The sequence below is a fragment of the Ruditapes philippinarum genome, unplaced genomic scaffold, assembly GCF_026571515.1.
Source record: "Ruditapes philippinarum isolate M1 unplaced genomic scaffold, ASM2657151v2 ctg1324_1_1_1_1, whole genome shotgun sequence".
NCBI lineage: Eukaryota > Metazoa > Mollusca > Bivalvia > Venerida > Veneridae > Ruditapes > Ruditapes philippinarum.
Window position 1 is genome coordinate 262,775 of NW_026859461.1, and position 16,771 is coordinate 279,545.

General features: G+C 35.9%; 3 protein-coding genes across 6 annotated transcripts in view; 2 read left to right on the forward strand and 1 right to left on the reverse strand.

The window, feature by feature from the left end:
• The window catches only part of LOC132756595 (transcription initiation factor TFIID subunit 1-like), a 91,566-nt gene that overhangs the window by 73,393 nt on the left and 1,402 nt on the right, over nt 1–16,771 (reverse strand). Inside the window, exon 1 of one of the 4 annotated variants that reach the window (XM_060747700.1) lies at nt 1,448–1,464. The exons of 2 other annotated variants lie outside the window; for them this stretch is intronic. The gene's annotated coding sequence lies outside the window, so the exon portion shown is untranslated. Of the gene's footprint in view, nt 1–1,447; nt 1,465–16,771 lie in introns of those variants that run through there. One more of the 4 variants, XM_060747708.1, reaches the window with a different exon arrangement.
• On the forward strand, nt 10,448–11,824 carry LOC132756599 (uncharacterized). The gene has a single exon (XM_060747713.1). It carries the CDS (start codon nt 10,448–10,450, stop codon nt 11,822–11,824), a length of 1,377 nt encoding a protein of 458 aa, XP_060603696.1.
• LOC132756600 (uncharacterized) lies at nt 11,852–13,279 on the forward strand. Its single transcript, XM_060747715.1, has one exon. It carries the CDS (start codon nt 11,852–11,854, stop codon nt 13,277–13,279), a length of 1,428 nt encoding a protein of 475 aa, XP_060603698.1.

Here is a 16,771-nt window from a genome sequence, read left to right on the forward strand (position 1 = left end):
CCAATTCCTTCAATACATTTCAAGAGAAGTAATTTTGAACTTCCTGTTTATAATTTACTATACAAAAGCTACATGCTACATGAAGTTATTGACATTCTGCATGTCTTAATTTGTAACATACAGTATATTTAAAAGGGTAAAGAGTATATTACAGGTAGGCAGAAGTCACTTCACCATTAGAAACATATTTCAAACTCCGAGGCACCACTGTTTGATAAAAAGTAGGAACAATTTGAAACTTTTGCTTTGAATCTTTGTTAAGTTTAACACATTTTGTAAACTGTAAAATTTCTTAATCTTTTACAATTCCTCACCCCGACGATTCCCCTCCAAGTAAATTTGAATGTTTTTTTCACAACCCAAACATTTTCCCTCCAGTTATTTTTTTAAAGGTGGGCATTTTGCCCTCCTGTTCTTTTAACCACCTGGACAATTCCTCTCTCATTATAAAAGAGTAAGTGACTTTAAGTGCATTATTTACAAAACAATGATTGTGATATGCTTTAACAAACAATAATTGATAATAATTGTAAATGATTGGTTTTGCAATCAAAGACACATTTAATTAAGAGGGGCAATAATTAAAGATTTTTTATTTTTATAGACAGTTTGTTTATCTTACACAGCGGCAGCAATCATTAAAGATGGTATAATGTCACCTTTGTGAAATAATGATTGTTAAAAGTTCCGCTCTCTAACAGTTTGTTGTTAAGAGTAAAAACTTAGTAAAAAAGATTTTTTTCATACACATCGGCGTATAATGTCACACTCCACTCTGTAAAAAAAAAGAGAGGAATTGTCCGCTCTATCAAAATATGGGAGGGGAATTGTCCGCTCTGCCAAAATAACAGGAGGGGAATTGTCAGCCCTGTAAAATTTACCGGAGGGGAAATGTCTGCCCCATTAAAATAACGGGAGGGGAAATTGTCCGGGTTGTGAAAATAATATGGAAGCGGAATTGTCTGGGATTCCTTTTTTAACCACCCTTCTTATGCAAACAAACATTTTCCAAATAACTAGCATTTAGAGGAATACATACATTTTAAAGAAGGGAATTTGGCATATTTTGGTCCAAAGAAAAGAATCACTTCACAAAAGCACATTACTTCCCTTTTATATCTGTATTCATACAGCCATATCTTTAACTAGAACCCCAGTTAATAAGTTAACATATTGTATTTCGTTTAATTTCTTGCACAAAATGTCAAAATTTTGTATCAGCTAAAGTCAAGTACATTACATTACACATAAAATTGTTGTACAATAAGACAAGAATGACAAAAATAATTATCAAACAAAATAACAAAGTAATAGGCAGTTGATTTTATGTACCAGTAATCAAATTTAGATTAGATTGCTTTTTAAGCCATACAGGTCCTCTATTAAGTTTCCACAACCTAGCTTTTATTTACTTTGATTCAATTTAGATTGGTTTTAAGATGAATACCGGCATTCTCTAACCTAGAGAAGAAGTGTCTGGTTACGCCACAATATCTAATGTCTATTTTACATTATATCAAGTTATGTAAATAGGGGTGGAGTGGGTACATAATATATTCAAAATGTTCAACACTCTTCATGGTTTGAGTCTGAAATAACAAAAACAATTTTAACTGGAAAACTGACAAAGCATGAGATTTGAATTTTTGTATGAAAATTTTAGACAAGTTTGTATTTTGTAATGTAAAACCACTCGCAAAGTTTAGAGCATCCCAGGTGTAAATAATAAAGATTAAAATTTGTTAAATACAAAACTTAAGCCTTAAATTCTAATAAGAGTACAATGTACAATTTAGAAAAAATCTCTAAATCAATTGTTGAGAAAAACATTTGACATTACTGTTCCTAGATTACATGTAATTACTTTATTCATGTACAATTTGTCATAAATTATTATTTATATTTTACAGGTTATTGTAACAAAGCATTTTCCTACTTAATAATAGTACATTTCTAGCTTGTTGTTTACCTGTAAATAATTGACATTATGCCAGAGAGGAGATTGCTCCACCCACTAATTCATGTCATGTGACTGGTCTGAGTCAGAACCTTGGACAAAAGACTTAAAAACATACTCTAAGATAAAATATGAATAGGAAGACTACAAAGTGCAATATATTGTACATGTATTAAAATATACAAAGGGCAATAACTCATAGATTATACAACAAAATTATGGTTCTTTGAAAATGTATTTTCTTTTATGTCAGAGGATCTTTTCAACTTATAAGTTTTTATCTGTTATCCTTCTTCAGTTCTGCTCCCCCAAATAAATATGAACAATCACATAAGGCAATAACTTAAAAATTATATACAAGACAAGTTATAGTTCAAAACAGTCCACTTCTTCTTAATGAGATCAATCCAGCAGTGAAACTTCAAGTGGAATTCTCCAATAATTTTGGTATAACCTGCGCTTAATATCCTGTACAGTTTCATTGAAATTGCATTAGAGGTATGAGTAGTGTGGACAAATTCTAAAAATAACTAGAAATGTGTCCATAGGACATGGGTGCCCTCACACTCCACTGTTTTGTCAAACTTATGACTCAAGGTCAAATATTTTTTGGGCTACATGTGACACAAGTTGAAAACTAAAAATCTTTTACTAAGTCAAGGGCAAGAACTTTACAATTACTGAATAAATCCACAAGCGAACTCCAAGGTGCATAATTACACATGCTGACCAACATTCTAGTAAACTTTCCCACATACAGGTCAAATACTTTTTGAGCTATGCATGAACAAATTTAAGGGCAATTACTCTAATAATACTGAAAAAATCCACATGCAAGACCAAAGGTGCACAATTACACATGCTGGTCACCATTCCTGTTAAGTGCCATGACTAGGTTAAATACTTTATGAGCTACATGCGACGCAAATTGAAAATTAAAATTTTTTACTAAGTCAAGGGCAATAACTAATAAATAGTTATGGCCTGGGAATAAAAGTGTTTTTCGTGTTGCTTGTCAGAAGCTTGTCTGGATTACTCCTTAGAAACTACTGATGCAATTTAATTCATCCAAACTTTACAGGAGTGATAAATACCAAGTGTAGTTGTGCATATTGTTGGCATTTTCCAGTTCAATGTTTTTTGTCATGGCCCTTTTATGATTTTTGTGCCCCCACTATAGGGGTGGCATCCATCCGTCCTTCATTCCTTCAGTCTGTTCTAATGTTGTAAAAGTATTTGACCTAGAGTCATGAAAACTTACAGGGATGTTAGTCAGCATGTGTAGTTGTGCATACGAAAGACCGTTAGGGCCATTTCAACATCATGAATTCTTGATTTCATCTTCATTAATTCACAATTTAAACTTCCTGAATTCCCATTTTCAACATAAGAAATTCATGAATTTAAGATTTCGGCTTCATGAATTTATGATTTTAACTTCACGAATTCACAATTTCAATTTCATGAATTCATGATTTCAATTTCACGAATTCATGATTTCAGCTTCATGAATTCACAATTTCAAGTTCACAAATTCAACTTCATGAATTCACAATATTCAACTTCGTGAATACACAATTTCCACTTCATGAATTCAGGATTTCAACTTCATGAATTCACGATTTCAACATCATGAATTCCAATTACTACTTCATGAATTCACAACTTTAACTTCATGAATTCAACTTCGTGAATTCACAATTTCAACTTTGTGAATTGACAATTTCAACTTCACAAATTCACAATTTCAACTTAATAAATTAATGATTTCAACTTAACAAAGTCACGATTTCAACTTCATGAATTCATGATTTCAACTTCATAAATTCAACTTTGTGAATTCACAATATTCAACTTTGTGAATTCACAATATTCAACTTCATGAATTCACAATTTTAACTTCATAAATTAACAATTTCAACTTCATGAATTCATGATTTCAACTTCATGAATTCACGATTTCAACTTCATGAATTCAATTTTGTGAATTCATGATTGTTGAAATCATGAATTCATGCAGTTGAAATCGTAAATTCATGAAGTTGAAATTGTGAATTCGTGAAGTTGAAATCGTGAATTCATAAAGTTGAAATCGAGAATTCATGAAGTGAAATTGGGAATTCATGAAGTTGGAATGTCCACATCAGTCTTTCAAATGTGCACTTGGGTATTTAAGCAACAATCCTGTGAAGTTTCATGATCCTAGGTCAATATTTTTTAAGCTATGTGCAACACAAGTTGAAAACTACAAATTTCACTAAGTCAAGGGCAATAACTCTACAAATACTGAATAAATCCACACACATACACCCAGGTGCACAACTACACATGGAGACTAATATTCCTGTAAAGTTTCATGACCCTAGGTCAAATATTTTTTTAGCTTGAAAGTACACGAAAGAGAATGGACAGACGGACGGACAGATGGACGGACAAGGGTAAACCTTAATGCATACTAAATTATATACACAACTAGGCTTGTTTCTGATCATTCCTGTTTAGTTTGGATGTAATTGCACCTGTACTTTTTGAGCAGACTAGTAGTCAGGACAAGTTTTTTAACAAACAGACGGACTACTCTCCAGTTTTCTCTATTGTTCTTTTAGCCATCTCTGAGAAAAAAACTGCCACACGAGATTACGGAATGAATGACATCTAAGTGCCCGTCTACACCTATCCAAGTCTTGAATGCAAGTATCATATTCTCTAGCTTGTATTGGATAGTGTAGACACCCTAGCTACTTGAATGAGTTTTAAAGAGAAATTATGTGACATTCAAGAAGATAATTCCTTGCAAGAAAGTTAGAACACGTTCTATTTTTCTACAAGTTTTTGGCTGTCAAGACACTGATAACACCGGTTTGACACAAAACATGTGCCCCGAAGGTGTGATAGTGTTTTTTTTATCATTTCTGACTTTTTTGTTACTGATTCAGTGTTCATGATCTGTAAATTTTAATAAATGTATAAAATATCTTGGTCAGAGGATCATATCAATTAACTGATACACAGAGGAGCAAAAAAAATAAGTTTTTCAAGTAGTCAAAATAGATTTTAAATGATTTTATTCATTTAGTGAATAACTTTCATCAAATAAAGAACTTGCATCAATTTATCAACTCAAAAAATATTTTTCTCACATTTTTCATTTTTTTAAAAGAATGTACACATTTCAATTTCATTTACTCCATTGTTTTTAGCTAATTGCATCATTTTCCCGCTTTTTTATTCACATATTTTACAGAAATATGATAGCATTGCAAAGACAAAGGTATAAATCCTGGACAATCTTAATTAGACATTCCAGTAAAAATTGTGCCTGATTAAATATTGAAAGGGCCATTTATTTAGCTTATCTAAATGTGACATGTAAGAAACTTGAATAGGTGTAGACACGGCCTAAGAAAAAGTACAGTTACCCCAATAACTGTTCCTCTAGTCACTTAAGTATTCAAATGATATACAAAGTAGCAGCACTATATTAGTTTAAAAAGATAAAATGTATAACTTTAAAATAGTATGTTCAACAAAGCTTTGCATGGTACACAAATACTTATGCATTTTTAGTGCTATTAAGCATATTTAATTTTCATTAAAACACTTGAAAACAAATGCATCATTTTATATAAAACTTGTAAATATACTGACTGTGATTCATTTTCACCTTGGTAAAATTTAAACCTTTTATATATGAGAAAAAATACACTTATGCAGGGGGATAATCATTTAATTCTATATCAATGTTTAACACTGAGGGAGGTTTGTACTCAAGGCTGACCTCAAAGGTAACAAATATCTTAAACTAATTGAAACAAGGTTGCTTTTACCATGTTCAATGTGATCAGTATATGGCCTCATTTTTTCAATGTATCTTATCTTGAAAATCTATAAAGCTAATAAAAATTTAAATCTCAAATCTTATCTCATAAGGTTAAAGAAAAAATATAAAAATTAAAAATCACATGTACAAAAGCATGTTTAATATGACTCATTTTAATGAATCTCACTGTAGAATCAAATTAAAAAATTTTGATTTATTTTTATTAGAATTTGTTAAACATTCTTTAGCTAATTATCTCATAGAATTCTCTTTACATGATTAAAAAGTAAGGTTGCTTACTATCATTAAAGTCATATTACAAAATCAATATAGGAATTGTGTATTTGAACCCTGGAATGTAGTATTTAGATGGGACTCGTTGGAGCAGTAACTGTTGTTCTAGACATGACATGTCATTTGAAATCATAGCTCCAGCTTTAACCATAGGGTCTACTTTTCTGTACTGGCCAAATGTTGGTAGAAATGAACAAATACCAGTTATTTGTTGTTTTTGTTTTGTTTTTGATGAACTTAGAAATCTCTAAGACTGATTTCAGTATCAATATTACTATATTACCTACTGAAAAACAAATGCACAGAATATGGTTTACCTTTACTGACAATAACAGTATTATGCTGAAGAATGAAAAAATTGATCCAACTCTCTTCTCTGATGAAGTCCATCTTAACATCAAAATATTTGTTGTATTAAGAAAACAACTAAACAAAGCTACTAGTATTTACACATCCCTTTGATTGCAACAGAACTTTTCAAGAAAAACATTTAAATTTTCAGAAGGCTCAGCATCACCAAAAACTGGATCCGATCCAAACCAGAGATACAATATATGACACAGGGGCTTCCAGCAACACCATGATATTGACAATGAAATCCCTAGATGAATCCAAAGTCACTGGTAGCTTATACTGTTACATATCCCAAAGAAAATGAAGATACTACAAATGTACATATAAAATATAAAGTAGATAAATATCAATATGAAATGGAACAGTTCTGAAATCAGTAGTGTCATACTGGTAGGGGATCAATCTCTAAGCAATCAGATGTTAATAGTGGTGAATAATTTTAAATCAACACATATAACATATACATCACTGAAGAACTACCAACAATCTTAAACTTAACATGCAATGGCCCTTGCTATGTTAATGTCAATATGGATTTACCGCAAGATTTGTTGCTTCCAGATGTAAAATTTGACATACCGGTAAATGGAATAAACTTCATGCACCTGAATGATAATAGACCATCTTAATCAAAAGTTTAGTGAAATTCAGCTTTTAGTTAAAAAATTCTAAACATTTACATACTAGGACAACAAGAAACTTTCCTTAGTGACAAATTTTTAAACAATGAAATTCATTTAAATAATTATCAACTTTTCAGATGTGATAGTGGTGGGATAGTTTTGTATGTAAAGACAAACCTGGCATGTGGGCTAAGAACTGATTTTGATTCTAGTGATATTGAGGCTATATGGTTAGAAATGTTCAAGCTTGTGAAACAAAGGCTCTTTATTTTTGGCTACACTTATAGGTCTCCTCATCACCAACTTCCTGGAATGACCAGATTGAATATATTTTAGATAAACTTTATGTCAGAAACAAAGAAATCATTCTCTTAGGAGACTTAAACTACAAATTTTATCAATTATGAAAAAAAGTTGATATCAAAGTAAAAAAAATAATTGCCTTCTGAAGCCAATTTGAAAAAAGGGAACTACCTATCATATCTACATTCAAAAGAGTGCACATGTAAAAAAGCTAAAGGTTGCTGTTGAAAATCAGTTGTTGATATAAAAGACACTGACTGTAATGGAAAGTCAACAGACACTTCATATGAAAGTCACTGAATTCACTGGTTCCTATAGAGCTCACAGTTAATGGTTCACCTAAATACATGTAGTTTATATGAAACAAGAGCTGTCGGAGGACAGCAATGCTTGACAATTCCATGATGTTTCATTGAGTATAAAAAGGGGCATAAATATGTAAATAAGTAAATCAGAGTTATGGGACCTGACCCAATCGTGTTAAAAAATCACTGTGAAAATGTATGTTAAGTTTCATTTCATTCCCTTCAGTATGTTTGGGAGATACCAGCTTACAAGAAAAAAGTCAACCATGACTCAGTTTCATTGAGTATAAAAAGGGGCATGAGTTTGGAAATAAGCAAATCAGAGCTGTCTGATGACAGCATGCTCAACAATTAGAACAGTTATCAAAATAATGGCATTGGACTAATGGAAAGGAGAGGAATTGAATACAGGTCTACCTTTTGATAGACCAGCACTCTACCTGTGCGCTAGCCTGGCTGGCTTAGTGGCTTAGTTTTATATTATCAGAATATTATTATGAACATGACTTTTTAAAAGAAGTTTGAAGTACTGCAAGTGAAAATTGAAAAATTTATTCAAAAAGATGCAGATATATATGAAACAACTGGTACTTTTTATTAGTATTTATGAATATACAAAATGGAAGATGCCGTCACCAAGCTTAAGTTACCAATAAGAATCTGAATATCATAAAAGCAAATAAACATTTGAACAAAGCAAAAACACTTTTGAACAAAGTACACTTTCGGTCAAATTCTTATTGCAATGTGTAAAGGTGTCTTAATAAAGATTTGAATAATTATGATAGCAAAAGTATTTCTGTACACAAGAGTACACATTAATTAAAAAAAGGCCTCTACCTGTGAACAAAAATGTGTAAAAAGATTAAATTATCAGGAACCCTTATTTTTGTTTATAAAAATATATGCAAAAAATTCCTTTTAAAATCAAGGAACAAGTCAGCAGTTTTGTAATGGACGTGTTGGAGTTTGAATGGACAGTCATGTTAGAAAAGGAAATGTATTGAGAGAAAAATACCTTTGGAAATGATAATGATTGTTCTGTAATAATGATTGCACCTTTATGTTGATCTAAATATAAAGTTCAAAAGGAGAGAAAAATCAGCCTAAATGCAAAATAGAATTATGGATCTTGGTCAGTGACCTACAATTATGACCCTAAATGCACATGTGAAGTTTTAAATAAATACCTTTGACAGTTACTAGTATTGAGATAAAACTTGCATGTAAACATTAACCAAGAGACTAAGTAGAAAAGGGGAGATAAATCAGCCTAAATGCAAGATAGAGTTATGGAACTTGGTCAGTGACATACAATTATGACCCTTCATGCATAATTATGTGAAGTTTCAAATCAAAATCTCTGATAGTTATTGAGATATGTAAATCTTACATGTAAACATTAACCAAGAGACTAAGTAAAAAAGTGGGAGATAAATCAGCCTAAATACATGACACAGATATGAGTGCTGTTCAGTGATCATTAATCATGACCACAAATATACATATGAAGTTTCAAGTTTGTATCTTTAATGGTTTCAGAGATATGCAAAATTTGCATGTAAAACTTAACCAAGAAAAGGAGATTTTTTTTTTTTTTTTTTGTACAAAAGGGAGCATAATTCAGTCAAAAAAGCATGGCAGAGTAATGGATCTTGAGAATGTGACCTTCAATTATGACCCTAAGTACATGTGTAAAGCCTCCGTGGTCAAGGAGTTAGAGTTGATGACTTCTAATCCAGTTACCTCTCTGGCGTGGGTTCGATCCCCGGGAGATGCTTTGTTAGTTTAGCGCGGAGGAAGGTAGTCTAGTACTGGTGTAACTCTCCAGGAACGATGGTTAGGAAACTACCCGCCTATATGACTGAAATACTGTTGGGAAAAGGCGTAAAGTCAAACAAACAAACAAACATGTGTAAAGTTTCAAGTAAATATCTTTGATAGTTCTTAAGACCTTTAACCAAAATTTCTAAGTTTCAAAGGGGCATTATTCTGCAAATATTGCAGGCAGAGTTATGCAACTTTGCAAACTGATGTACATAGTTACTATAAAAAAGTATTGTAAATTTCAATTGAATTTTTCAAGCAATAATTGAGATAATTTTGACTTTGCATAAAACTTAAAAACCAAAATTTAAAATGGGGCATAATTCTATAAAATTGTAGGCAGAGTTATCCAACTTGTTAATCTGATGTACATTGTTACTATAAATAAGCATTTGGTTGTCTTGGTGTGACAGGACAAGCGCGCAACAAAGCCATATCTAACATAGCACATGAAGCAGAGTCAGCCTCATTGTGGATCTGGCGCAAGAAAGAAGAGCCATGGATGGAGGGTCGAAAGACCAATAGTTAGGCAGTACCCGCTTCGAGGCAGATGAAGCAGGGATAGCTGAAGCCTACCATCTCCTGGCTAGAGCTTGATATCACTCTACTCGGCGCACCATAGAAGGGCATAGTGGGAAGCGCCAAAACGCCCAATGAATATGGCACCCACCTGAGGAAGGAGATGGTAGCAGCAGTCGATGCTGTATCTTACAACTTACATTCTGGTTTACCGGTGACTGTTGGGAAAGTCCAGCTGACAACTGAGAAAGTTCAGTGACAACCTGGAGAGACAAGTGGCAGTTAGGAGAGACTAGCATAGGGGTAACCTGTCTTGGCAGGTCAGGTTGCATTCCCCGTAAGGGGGGCCCATTTTCAAGCTATCGACAGATATATAGAAAGACACCCCCATGGTCGTGCGAGAGCGGGGGAGGATGATCGACCAACTAGCCAAATGGAATCGAACATGACTGAACAACGGACTATGAGATTGGATACGGACCGGTTAAGAACGTGTAGTTGCGGGAAAGTATGTAAGAACGAGCGGGGACTGAAGATTCATCGTACAAAAATGGGATGTGCGCCGATTGCGAATCTGTTGCAACGCGCAAGGCAACTTGGTGAGGAGGAACTGGATCGGGAAGAACACCACAGTGTCCAGAGCCTCCAAGCATCAGATGAGGAAGAGGAGCACATCGATAGTTCTGAGAAAGACACTCGAGAGAATGCGACTGAATCAACAGAACAGAGACGACAGAAAGTGAAATGGCCAGCAAGCACAGAAAAAACATCATGGAAGAGGTTTGAAGACGAGTTGGACCAGATGATGGAGCATGTTTTGGTGGGGAAAGTAGATAACAAGTTGCATGTTATGTCTGAGATAATCTACAACTTTGGCAAGAAGAGATTTGGAATTATAGAGGGAAAGAGGAAAAAGCCTGTCAAGGAAAACAGGAGGGTTCAGAAGATCGCCAAGATGAGGGGAGATCTCAGACGACTGACAGCAGCTTTTAAGAAAGCACCAAAGGAGGAGAAGGAAGCACTGAAAGTCCTTAGGGAAAGTATTAGGAAGGAGCTTAAAAGCCTAAGAAGAGCTGAGAATCTGCGAAAGAGAAGACATGAAAGGCAGAAGAAAAGAGCCCAGTTCACCAAGGACTCTTTTCAGTTTGTGAGGCGCCTGCTAGGCGAAAAGAAATCTGGCAAGCTTCAGTGCACAAAGGAAGAAGCCAACAAACACATCAAGGAGATGTATAGTGATACCAATTGTCTTGAGGAACTGGGCAGTTGTGAGAAATTGCTTGAACCAGATCTTCCAGAGTTTGAATTTGACAGTGCAGAGCCAAGACTGCAGGAGATCAGAGATATAGTAAGGAAGGCCAGAGCATCTTCAGCACCTGGACCAAATGGAGTTCCTTACAAGGTTTACAAAAACTGTCCAAAGATTTTGCTGCAGCTTTGGCGGTTGATGAAGGTCATTTGGAGAAAAGGAGAGCTGTGCAGGGAGTGGCTCAAGGCTGAGGGTTGCTTTATACCCAAAGAAGAGGAAGCAACAACTCTCAGTCAATTCAGGACAATTTCACTCCTCAACATAGAGGGTAAAATCCTGCTAGCTGTCCTATCCAGAAGACTCACCTCATATTTGCTAGAGAACAAGTACATTGACATTGCTGTCCAGAAGGGAGGTGTACCAGGTGTTTCAGGATGTGTTGAGCATACAAGCGTGATATCACAGATAATAAAGGAAGCCCACGAAAATAAGGGAGACCTCGCAGTGATATGGTTAGATCTAGCCAATGCATATGGCTCTGTTCCACATCAGTTGATACAAAAGACATTACAGTAATATCATGTACCAGAGAGATTTCGCCTTATGCTGCAACACTACTTTGACAACTTTTTCTTGCGATTCTCAACAGAATCGTTCACTACTGACTGGCAGAGGCTAGAGGTAGGAATAGTGACTGGATGTACCATATCAGTGGTTTTGTTTGCTACAGCCATGAACCTCATTGTGAAGTCAGCCGAAAAAACTTCCAGGGGACCAAAAATGGCATCAGGATCTATTCAACCTCCGACAAGAGCATTCATGGATGACATGACCATCACAGACAAGTTGTATGTAGAAGGTCGATGGATGTTGCAGGATATAGGTGAAATCATTACATGGGCAAGGATGAGGTTTAAGCCAGCCAAGTCTAGGAGCATGGTCTTAAGGAAGGGAGCGATACAGGACAGCGCCAGATATCGAGTATGTGATCAACTCATACCCACTGTGAAGGAAAAACATGTGAAGTGTTTGGGCAAGTGGTACAGGGGCTCACTCAGTGACAAGGAGAGTATAGCCGATACAGAGTCACAACTAAAGGACTGGTTGAATCAAGTGGAAAAATGTGGACTCCCAGGGAAATTTAAAGCCTGGATCTACCAACATGGCATCCTTCCAAGACTACTTTGGCCACTTCTGATTAATAGTGTGCCATCGTCCACAGTAGAAGCTATGGAAAGAACCATTAATGGCTTTTTAAGAAGATGGTTTGGAGTGCCAAAAAGTTTCACCAGCCTTGGCTTATACTGCACAAAAAGTAAGCTACAATTGCCACTCAAAGCCTTAACAGAAGAATATAAGGTTACAAAGGCACGCCAGGTCATCATGCTCCGAGACAGTGCGGATGAGAAAGTCAGAGAAGCAGGAGTAAAGATACTTACTGGAAGGAAATGGAAGGCAGAAGAAGCTGTAAAGGATGCAGAGTCACGGCTCCGCCACAGTGACATTGTTGGAACTGTGACAGAGGGAAGGCTGGGACTAGGGTGTGTCACTCGGTCTCAGTGGAGCAAGGCAGGTCAAAAGGAAAGAAGAACTTTGATACAAAGTGAGGTCAGACGGACAGAAGAGGAACACAGACAGACCAAGGCAGCAGCTCTTGGTAAGCAAGGCAGATGGCTCAATTGGGAAGGCGTTCAGCAAAGGAAGCTGACATGGGGCGATATTTGGAAGACAGAAGGCGACAGACTAAGTTACTTACTTAGGTCTGTCTACGATGTACTTCCCAGTCCTGTAAACCTGAAAACATGGGGCCTTTCTGACAACCCAGAGTGTAAACACTGCGGAAGACCAGCAAATCTGGAGCATATCCTCAGTTCGTGCAAAACCTTCTTGAAAGATGGGAGGTACACTTGGCGTCATGACAGAGTCCTGGCATCAATAGCAGAGCCATTGGACCATGCAAGGCGTTTCCAGAAGAATAAGGAAAAAGGTGTTCTATTCATTCCTTTTGTGAAAGAAGGTCAAACTGGATGAGCAGGAAATCCTAGAAAGGGGATTCTTAGTACAGCTAAGGACTGGCAGATGGAGGTTGACTTGAAGAAGAAACTGAAATTCCCGGAAGAGATAACTGTGACCAAGCTAAGACCAGATATTGTTTTGTGGTCTTCAGCCAGCAAACAAGTTGTTCTACTTGAACTCACAGTGCCATGGGAAGAAAGAATCGAAGAGAGTTATGAGAGGAAACTGGAAAAATACCAGCCTCTTGTGGATACCTGTAAGGAAAGAGGTTGGAGGTCTTGGTGCTTTCCAGTGGAAGTTGGATGTAGGGGCTTCCCAGCGCGATCACTATGGCGAGCATTTGGTTGCCTTGGTGTGACAGGACAAGCGCGCAACAAAGCCATATCTAACATAGCACATGAAGCAGAGTCAGCCTCATTGTGGATCTGGCGCAAGAAAGAAGAGCCATTGATGGAGGGTCGAAAGACAGCACCCGCTTAAAGACAGAATGATGAAGCAGGGATAGATCAAGCCTACCATCTCCTGGCTAGAGCTTGATATCACTCTAGTCGGCGCACCATAGGAGGGCGTAGTGGGAAGCGCCGAAACGCCCAATGAATATGGCACCCACCTGAGGAAGGAGATGGTAGCAGCAGTCGATGCTGTATCTTACAACAGTATTATAAGTTTCAATTGAATATCTGAAGCAATAATTGAGATATTTGACTTTACAAAATATTAACCAACGCAGACGCCAATGCGGACGCCGACGCGACTGCAATAGCTCTCCATATTCTTCAAATAGTCGAGCTAAAAATAGTGTTAATTTCAGAAATTGAAAGGGAAAACTTAAAATTGCCTATTTGGGCATATAAATACATAATCATTGTCTTCAGTCAGACTGTCTTGAACTTGAAAATATGAAACACATCTAATTCTACATCATATACTTATGTTTTGTATAGTTTCGTGTAAATGTTTGCTTTAACAAACCGAAGCATAGAAGGCGCTGAATTTGTTTGGGTCTCAGAATGTCAGAAAGGTGGTTGTGAGATTATAAATCAATTTGTTTGTGAAGTGTCATCAAATTCTGTTTCCAGTGTTATAACTACTGGTATATTTAATTGGCTATAATACTAATTGCAACACTGATATTCAATTCAATGTTTATTTGGCTTAATCAATTAACAAGAGGGCCATGATAGCCCTGAGGTCGCTCACCTGTATATAGGCCTCCCCCCCCCCCCCAGGGCCAATTTTAACCCAAGGGCTTTTATTCGAACAAACTTGGTAGACACCAATAAGAAGATGTTTCATGCTAAACATCTAAGCTCTAGCTCATTGGGTTTTTTCAAAGATTTTTTAAGTTTCTACTATACACATATAGTTAAAAACAATGACACCCCTGGGGCGGGGCCAACTTTGACCCAGGGCTTTTATTTGGACACACTTTGTAGACACTCACTAGAAGATGTTTCATGCTTAATATCTAAACTCTAGCTATTTGGGTTTTCTCAAAGAAGATTTTTAAATTTTTGCTATAAACATATAACGAAAATCAATGACCCCCCCCGGGGGGCCAATTTTGACCCCAGAGCTTTTATTAGAACAAACTTTGTAGACACTCACTAGAAGATGTTTCATGCTTAATATCTAGACTGTAGCTATTTGGGTTTTTTCAAAGAAGATTTTTAAGTTTTTGCTATACACATATAAGGAAAATCAATGACCCCCGGGGCGGGGCCAATTTTGACCCCAGGGCTTTTATTTGAACAAACTTTGTAGACACTCACTAGAAGATGTTTCATGCTTAATATCTAGACTCTAGCTATTTGGGTTTTTTCAAAGAAGATTTTTTAAGTTTTTGCTATACACAATATTAGGAAAATCAATGACCCCCTGGGCCGGGCCAATTTTGACCCCAGGGCTTTTATTTGAACAAACTTGGTAGACAACCATTAGAACATGTTTCATGCTAAATATCTTAGCTCTAGCTCTTTGGGTTCTTTAAAAGAAGATTTTCAAAGTTTTTACTATATGCATATAGGGAAAATCAATGACCCCCTGGGGCGGGGCCAATTTTGACCCCAAGGATTTTATTTGAACAAACTTGGTAGAAACTCACTAGAAGATGTTTCATGCCATATATATCTAAGCTCTAGCTCTTAGGGTTTTTTAAAAGAAGATATTTAAAGTTTTTTCTTTCGGTTGCCATGGCAACCAGAGTTCTGCATGGAATTAAATTCTTTGAACAATTTTTAAAGGTGACCACCAAAGGAACATTCCTGTGAAGTTTGGATGAAATTGGCTTAGTGGTTTATGAGGAGATGTCATTTACAGAAAAAAGTTAACGGACGACGGACGTACGCCGGACGGACGCCGGACGAAAAGCGATCACAAAAGCTCACCCTGTCACAAAGTGACAGGTGAGCTAAAAAGGGACTAAATTACAGTGTATTTCTTACAGCTCAAGCAGCACTTAACAGTTTTCTCAATATTTGTGGAAATATAAATATCACTGACAACTTTTTAATCAAAGTTTTGTTCAAGGGGTATTTTGAAATAGACCTAGTTTACCAAGATATAGCAGCACATGGGATGTAAATATTGTTTTGTCCTTTTATGCAGATTCTAATGACTTAACTCTCCTTCAGCTGTCACACAAATTGTACATTTTATTTCTACTTGTAACTGCCCAGAGATGTCAAACTCTACATTTAGTCAATGTCCAAGACATCACATTCAAGGAGGGCCATTGTCTTATAAAAACACCACACTTACTTAAACAGTCAAAACCGGGTCATCATTTAGCAGATATTGACAAGTTTAAGAAGAACAAATGTCTTTGTGTAGTCGCCACCCTTAAGGAGTACATTAATAGAACCTCTGAGCTCACAGGGTCTGAAAACAAACTCTTAATCAGTAGGCAAAAACCCCATAAAGGTGTTCATAATTCTACTGTAAGCAGGTGGGTCAAAACAGCAATGCTATGTGCAGGTGTTGAAAAACAATACACAGCACATAGCACTAGGTCAGCCTCAACTTCTAAAGCAATATTAAGTGGAATACCTTTAGACACCATCTTAAAAACAGCAGGCTGGGCTAATGCACAAACCTTTCAAAAATTTTACCACAGACAGGTTACCAAAAGTAAATCATTTCAACAGGCCATTCAAATGTCTTAATTACTGATTGTAAAGGGCGAGATGAACTACTAGTAATATGTAGGAATATTTACCTTAAGTACTAATCATGACATACTATAATGTGGGAAAGGGTCAACTCGGCCCTATACCAACTCGGCACAGGTCAACTCGGCCCTCTTTTTAAAACTTATATATTAGGATATAGATGGTTTAGATTGTTTAGTTAATATAACATTTAAGGAGTAAATTACTATAAAAGTATTCAAAAGTATGATCAATTACAAACAGAAATTGAAAAGGGTGACAGTGTACATGTAAGTATTGTTTGAAATTATCTTTGTTAAGAAGATACAATATACATGTATGTTAAATATTGATCAAT

Excerpts from the sequence above, each read along its gene's own strand:
- LOC132756599 (XM_060747713.1), top strand. The coding sequence starts at position 10,448 with ATGACTGAACAACGGACTATGAGATTGGATACGGACCGGTTAAGAACG.
- LOC132756600 (XM_060747715.1), top strand. The coding sequence starts at position 11,852 with ATGCTGCAACACTACTTTGACAACTTTTTCTTGCGATTCTCAACAGAA.